This window comes from Crocodylus porosus, unplaced genomic scaffold (genome assembly GCF_001723895.1).
Source record: "Crocodylus porosus isolate Cpor-Errol unplaced genomic scaffold, CroPor_comp1, whole genome shotgun sequence".
NCBI classification, from domain to species: Eukaryota; Metazoa; Chordata; order Crocodylia; family Crocodylidae; genus Crocodylus; species Crocodylus porosus.
In genome coordinates this window covers 15,151,583-15,158,870 of record NW_017728928.1, presented here as the reverse complement: position 1 = coordinate 15,158,870, position 7,288 = coordinate 15,151,583, and the positions used below count along the sequence as shown (strand labels likewise).

At 50.8% G+C, this 7,288-nt stretch overlaps 1 protein-coding gene and 1 long non-coding RNA gene across 4 annotated transcripts in view; one reads left to right on the top strand and one right to left on the bottom strand.

Moving 5' to 3' along the window:
- LOC109315128 overlaps positions 1-1,773 on the bottom strand; it is a 3,101-nt gene extending 1,328 nt beyond the window's left edge. Inside the window, exons 1-2 of the long non-coding RNA XR_002102432.1 lie at positions 547-1,773; positions 3-481 (exon numbers count right to left, since the gene is read on the bottom strand). This is a non-coding gene — a long non-coding RNA (uncharacterized LOC109315128). The remainder of the gene's footprint in view (positions 1-2; positions 482-546) is intronic.
- Positions 1-7,288, top strand: part of SEPT9 (septin 9) — a 245,154-nt gene that overhangs the window by 231,729 nt on the left and 6,137 nt on the right. For all 3 annotated transcript variants that reach the window (XM_019542692.1, XM_019542693.1, XM_019542694.1), the window contains 3 exons: positions 1,780-1,897; positions 5,070-5,165; positions 6,386-6,482. In XM_019542692.1, coding sequence (XP_019398237.1) covers positions 1,780-1,897; positions 5,070-5,165; positions 6,386-6,482 — 311 coding nt within the window. The remainder of the gene's footprint in view (positions 1-1,779; positions 1,898-5,069; positions 5,166-6,385; positions 6,483-7,288) is intronic.

Below are 7,288 nucleotides of genomic sequence, written 5' to 3'. Positions count from 1 at the left end.
ACCTGGCAGGTGGAGGCTGAGGGCTAACTACTGTGAAGGGTTAGAGAACATATCACCGTTGTTCCCTCTGGCTCCAGCACAGGCCTCTTGGTTGTGTCTCGAATACTGCATTGGCCACACCACCTGGGCCTGGGCTGGCTTCAAGCAGTTGGGTTCCTTTGGACTCTTCCTCCAGCACCAGAGCATTAAATGTTGTTGTTCCTTTATGCCAATGCCCCCTGTGCTCCCAGCATCTCGACATGGCGCGATGCTCTCTTCCTTACAGTAGCTAACTCTGTGTGCTCCTGACCCTCCATTCCCCAAGCCAGGTCCTGCTTGCCCCAGGGCAGTGACTTGCTCTCCCCCAGCAGCACATCTGGCCACATGCTGAAGGCAGACAGAGGAGGCGCCAGGATCATGCCTCACTTAGGCCAACAAAAATAGCTGTACATCAAAACACCCAAATCATTGTCATTCTTCAGGGGGCAAGTTGGGACCCCAGCTGCGCTCCAGCCAGAAGGAACACTGCTGATCTCTTGTCCCTGGGTTTGATGTGGTGGGTGGCACCTGCTCTGTTTCTCTGCTCATCTGGTATTAAGGCAGCTGCTCTTGGGAGCACCTTCGCCCTGCAGTCTAGAAGTGTGATTTCAGTCCACATGCACCAGAATAGCTTTAGTACCCAAACTGCTTAGTCCAGGGACCAGTACCAGTGAAAATGCAGTGTCCTAGGTTTCAGGGCAGGCCTGGAACTTGAGTATGTCCCCAAGATCACAGATGAGCTTGGATGGCCCATTTGACTTTACTGCTGCAGTTAACCCTAGTCCAGCTACTGGGCTAATATGGCTCTACCGATGTGTACTGTAGTCATGTCTCCTCACAGCCCTTGGATCCTAAAGAGGCTTCTGGCCAGAGCCTTTTCGAAGGGCAGTTTCTCCTAACAAAGAAAATCATTCAGGTTAAAACCCTTTTCAGACTTGGGTGTTTTGATTCGTTTTTGCCCTCATGACATTTTTATGCCTGCGATAACTGCAGTGCCAGTTCCACATCTGCTGCTCCCTCTGGCAGTGAATCGGTTCCTCTCTGTAACCTGCAGTGACAGGGGTGTCATGTGGGGTAAAATTCAACCCTGTGCAGATGGGACACTACAAAGCTAGTGATTCACAGGCCCCTTAGTCTGCATGGGGATGAATTTCACCATGTGTTGGCTTCCATTCAGGATTCCACCTCAGTCTCATTGCACACTTCTGAAACCAGGTGTGATATGGGAAAGCAAAGGGACATATGAAAATATCCAGTGGCCAGTGGTCACTCTTTTCTGCCCAGGCCCAGTGCACAAGGAAAGCAGCTCAGCCTAGCAGATGGAGCCCAGTCAGGCATGTACGAGTGCTGATCCCACTCTGCCAAGGACTTGTGCAGCCTGCAGCATATTCCTTAAAGTCCTCTTTGGCTTAAAATCCCTGAGAAGATAAAAGCCCCCCTGCCAGCTTCACAGGGGTACTGCAAGGGTTCCTAACCAATAGGCTGGCACTTTGAAAGCAGAAACATAAGAGATAGCCTGGCACTTTGAAAGTAGAAAGGAAAGTGTTATAAGCGTTTGCCTGCAAAATGTGTGTATGTGTGACGGAGATGCACTCCCATGCTTCAAAGTAACTGTTTCTTCTTCTGTGATGCATAGTTTCTCCCCATCCCTTTCTCTCCTTCGAATGTCCTCTCTCTACTGGGTAATTGCTCCCTCTCCCAACAGCTTCTGGATGCTAATTGCTGAAATCTGATTCCCTTTCTCTCCTGCTGCATTTGTAGACTCCGACCACTAGACATTGAATTCATGAAACGCCTGAGCAAAGTGGTCAACATTGTCCCGGTCATTGCCAAGGCCGACACGTTAACGCTGGAGGAGAGAGAGTACTTCAAGCAAAGGGTAAGGGGGTGGCAGCCACTCTCCGCTCTGCACTGCTTCCCTTGCCCCTTCTCCCCCCTCCCCACCAGGTCTGTACAGCCAAACTGCTGGCTGGGAGCCCAGAGCATTCCTTGGGCTGCGGCCCTGAGTGATCCCATGTGGCAGAAGGAAGGGCCTTTGCCTCCAAACAGTTCCTTGTGTTTCTCTTGGATCTCTGTCAGCTCAGAATAAATTTCAAGCCCTTGGTCTTGAGGCTTGTTCCTCCTCTCTCTTTTTTTTTTTTTTCTCCCTTCCAAGTCACTCTTATGTTGGGAGGCTGGTGCTGTGGTATGCAGAGCCCTGAAATGGCTTTTCAGGGAGCCAGCATCACTGTGCAGCATCATGCAGTGATACAGCAACCAGATAAAAATGCATGGGTGTCTGCTGAGTTCAGCTGGGAGAGATTTACAGGGAAAGCAAAACATGAAATTCCCCTGCTCGCAGCGGTTGGAAGTTGGTGGTGGGGAAGCTGAAAGGAACTGTTTCAGTCTCCAGTGAGGCCTGTGGTTTCCTTGTGCAGCATGCATGCCTGGTGCTGAGGAGGGCGGGGGCACTTGCTTTGGCTTTCGATAAAAGGCAAGAAGCCCGCTCATGTAACTAATGAAGTGGCTACAGGCATGATGGGCTCAGCATTTGCTGCAAAAATAAGCAAGCCACCGATCACCTCTTGGCTTATTGCTTCTTGAGCCTGAATTGCATTTTTGAGCATGAATAGCCCAGGTATTGCCAAAGCCAATAGTTCAGCCAGCTTTCCATAAATATCCACATGGAATGCTGTGAGCCCCAAGCAGAAGGGAAATGAATTTGGGTTATGCTGGGGGTGGTAAATGGCTGGGAAAAGGCTCCAGAAGGCTAGTGTCCACAAGTCCAATGTTAATATTAACCCATAAAGGTCCCATTGGAGGGGAGCTTTGCACTTGGTAGCAAATAGCTGGCAGTGACACCGCTTAAAAGCAAGCCAGACTCCACTACTTATGTATGGCAGGAGAGTGTAAATATACAGTGTGGGGAGGGGGGGGGTCCTGCATTGCTAACCCCTGCACTCAGATCTGCCCCAGCCTCAGCTGCAAAGCTGTTCCCAGTTTGTTCCCATCCTTACCTTGGGCACAGGAGCCAGTCACTCTGGGGATGAATCCAGTTTCTGCACAATAGATTATGGTGGGGAGGGTGCTGGAGAGCCAGAGAACCTGCCCGTGCTGGGACCTTACTCTGACAACACAACAGATGGAGGTGAGCTGCCCTGTTGGTGAACGTCATTGGCCTGCTGGTAGGTGTGTGTGTGGGAGGGGTTTGTGAATTGCAGTCTCAGACTTGACTAGGGGGTCGGATCCAAATTTCACAGCTGGTCCCACATCTGCACCCGGCTGAGCAGAGACCTGGAAGTGCAGCCAGAATTTGGGGTTAATCAGTTGATCAGACTGCCTGTGCTCTTGGGAGACATGGGACAAGCTAGTGCAGGCTGGAGAGGGTTATAACAGTGGCAGTCAGGGGTGACACACTAGTGTTTCCTGATGACTTCTCCCAGATCATTTGTTCCGTTTAGAAGTCACGAGGCGAGGGTGCCTCTCTTTGCCTGTCTGACTGCTAGAGCTGCACATTTAGTCTGGAATCTAACGATCCATCTGGCCTCTCTGTGCCTATGCTGTCGTCCCTGGTAATGAAAGCTCGTGCTGTCGGAACTGAGCTGACAATGCTGATGATGCGTCAAGCACAGCAGAATCCAGCTGGCTCTTGCGCTACTGAGCTGCTTCTGCAGTTAATGAACTCAACTCACATTTATCAGGGAAGCAGGAACCACTTCAATCAGCGGGCATCGTCCCTTTAGTTATTTCAGATGTGCAGTTGGAGTCTGCCTTTAGTTGGGTGGCAAAGATCGCCGTTGACCAATAGTTGACCCAGGTAATAGATAAGTGAAAAAAGAAGCTGACTCTTGCTTTACATTTTTGCTCATAACCATGCTCTTGAAATCCTTCCCAGTGGGAAGGAGCCCTGTCAGAGCTGGGTGACCTGCTATTTGCCGTGTTGGGGAGGGAGTGATGCACTGCAGCAAGGACCCACACTCCGCTGTCCACTCCTGCCAGTATGCATCACCTCTGCCTCAAGGACATGGACCTGAAGTGGGGGCAGAGGGAGGCGAGTCAGGTGTCTGGAAGGGGAGGATGCACAGCTTCCCCAGCTTTTGGTGGTACCCAGGACATCAGGTTTTGAAGCAAGGTTCCCTTGAAAAGTTTTCATCCGCTGCAGCCTTTCCAATGCTGCATTCCAACTTTTAAGCCCTTTTTGGTTTGGGTGTCACCTTGGTCTGGCCAGGACTTCTCAGGGCTGTTTTAGCCTATTTGCTTGTGGCATTACCTTCCCTGAGCCATGGTAACAAACTCTGCTAATCAATGCATGATGTTCCTCCTTCTGTGCCCAAGTTGTAGTTCCTTCCCCAACCACTAAGCATGGCTGCCAAGTCCCTGCAGTCTGAACTAGCTTTGGAGGTCCTTGGAGTCCAGTCAGGATGGCAGTAGCTGAGACTATGGGGGCCTTGTTGTCTTCCTACTTTGTGCAGCTGAATTGAGGCATGTTGTGTCATGAGACAATTTCCTGCACATGGTTTTGTTGCCAGGCTCAACCCCTACATTTAAAAGAGATAATAATGGGTTTGGATAGAAAACACAAATATGTGCATTAGCAGCTCATCAAGCCTTAGATGTGCCTGTCCCCATGTGGCTTCTGGTTTCTCTTCCAAGGAGCGAACAAATTCTGGAAAGTGACTTGCAAATGCACTGTAAGGCAGCCAGACTTAGCCGTTGGGGATTGCTGGGCTTGTGCTCGTAATCTGTCCTTCTGCTCAGCTCCAGAGCAGAGTGAGGGTCTCTCAGGACTTTGCTGCTTGCACTTTGGGCATATTTTGGGTGGGGTTTAGCACTGAAACACGCCCATTAGCTAGGGTTATGGAGGGAGGCAGGGAGGGATAAAGCAACCTTGTCTGGCTTCCTCCAACCTGACTGAGGCTAGGGGCTTTCCTAGCATCCTAGAACAACCCAGGGTGCTGCCTGGAAGTGTTTGCTGGGTAGGCTGAGAGTCATACCACAGTGCCTCCGAGACTGCTTCTCTGCTGGTCCTCTCTGGTATGAAATCTGATTTTTTTTCTCTCTGCCTCTCTCAGATCACAGCCGACCTTCTTGCCAATGGCATTGACGTGTATCCTCAGAAGGAGTTTGATGAAGACCCTGAGGACCGGCTAGTGAATGAGAAGTTCAGAGTAAGTGGTTGGTGCTTTCCCCAGCTGTGCTTTTGGGCCAAAATGCTCTGGGATTGGGACCTACACCTCCAAAGCCATAGGAATATTGGGACACTCCCCAAAATGTCCTGATGTTCTTGTTTCCCTGCTTTTTCATGCCAATGCCCCATTCTCATGAGTTTTACAGGCAGGATGCTGAGCCCTTCCCTTGTGGCAGTAGACTGCTGAGCTTTTGCTGTACCTTCCCACTGGGAGAAGAGGTAGAAGAGAGTAGCATTCCCTCTGGTTCTGGATCCCCAACACCAGATCAAGAGACCAGACCCTTGTGGGGCTGAGGCTGTTATGTGCCTCCAGCTGCCTTATTAAGGGTCAGTCTGGCTGTGAAGAGACCAACTCTGGTTCCAGACTGTGTCACCTTTTAAGGTGTGACTGCAGCTTCCACCTGTGTTTTAATCTTCCAAAAACCTTTAATAAATGGGTGAAGGAGCCCCTTCATGCTGTTGCTCTTTCCACAAGCTCTTCAGGTAATAGTGTTTGTCTAATTGCTGGGAACAGCTGTCAGGGAGGCTGGGGAATCTGTTGTCAGAAGAGCATTTCTCTTTGAGCACCTCCACTTTCATGGCCAGCTGAGGTCCGTGACAGTAGAGAGAGCGTTACTGGAACGGAGCAGCCAGGACTGAGGTGCATTAGCAGATGTGTGTCCATGCCCACCGCTGCAACAGAAGGGCCCCATGGGATGGTGTGTGCCAGCAGTGCTGTGTCAGAACCTGCCCTGCATTTCTGATGCCCTGTGCCCCTTGCCTGGCTTTTACAAGGCCCCAGGTCCCTGTTTTCACTTCTGCTGTGTTAAATGTAGCTATGAGTAATTGCTGCTCCCCACTTGGGAGACTTTCTGACTCCTGGCTTGGCCTAGCAGGCTGCAGTGGTGCTGGGTTTATAGCGTCCTTTGTCCAGTGTGAGGATGCATTGCCCCCATTGCTCAAGTGCAGAGGAAGCACCAAGATAACCAGGAGACCCTTCTGTAGAAATCTGTGGTAAAAACAGCCTCCCCCTGTGCATGTCCTAGGAGGAAAGCACCCATGGGCCAGGCAGAAGACTGAACTAGTAACTGTTTGACAGCCACCCCCTCAGAGCCTTTGCTGCTTGTCTAGGTGATAATGGTCACAGACTTTGCTCAGTTTGGTCGGCTTGCTGGCTCCCAGGATGGAGCTGTTCAGTGAGTGCCACTTCTGTCTCTCCAGGAAATGATTCCATTTGCGGTGGTGGGCAGTGACCAGGAATACCAGGTTAATGGAAGAAGAATCCTGGGAAGAAAAACAAAGTGGGGCACCATTGAAGGTAGGGGCTGCTGTTTCTCTCTGTACCCCCATGTCTGTCTTTGCCTGGGATTTCAGCCAAAGGACCAGAGGATGTCGATAGAAACCCACATATAACAAGTGGATGTGGGCTGGAGTACACACCGCTGCGCTCTTGCCTTGTATTGAAGACTAGCAGCTCCATGTCCATGGTGTTGGAGAGCTAGGGGGAGTTGTCCAGGCCCAGGCTTCCCTGTTGTCTGGTGGCTGGTACCAGACCAATGTGAAAGGACTCTCATCAGTCTCCATCAGTAGAGAATCAGACACACGAGGCAAGAGACCCCTTCAGAACAGTGGTGGGGCCATGCAGATGAGCTTAGACTACTGCTACCTGTTCTGTTTCTGCTCAGTCCCTGAGATTATTTAGGCAGCATCTCCCATCACCCTCCGTAGCCTCCAAAGATGAAGCAATGCAGAGCAGACAAGCCCCAGCTAACTGAATCCCCAGTAGGCTGCATGGGAAATGGGCACCTCTGAGTTTCAAACCATGCTTTAATTACTGATCTCATGAAATGACAAGTCCTTCTGGTGCTCATTTCCAAGTGCTGGTCCTGGCCATGTGGGCTAGGGGAGCTGACACTTGGTAAGAGTCAGTTGGGAGGAGAGGGGGAGCTCTACAGTTCCTGATGTGCCTTGTACTGAAGACTAGCAGCTCCATGTCAGGCTTGGTAGAGCTGAAAGGACACAGAACCCATTGAGGGTACTTTATGAGAAAAACATGAGGCTGCATTTGCCTCCTCACCTTCATTGTCCCACATGCTGGAAGAACAGGGAGGAAACATGCCAAGT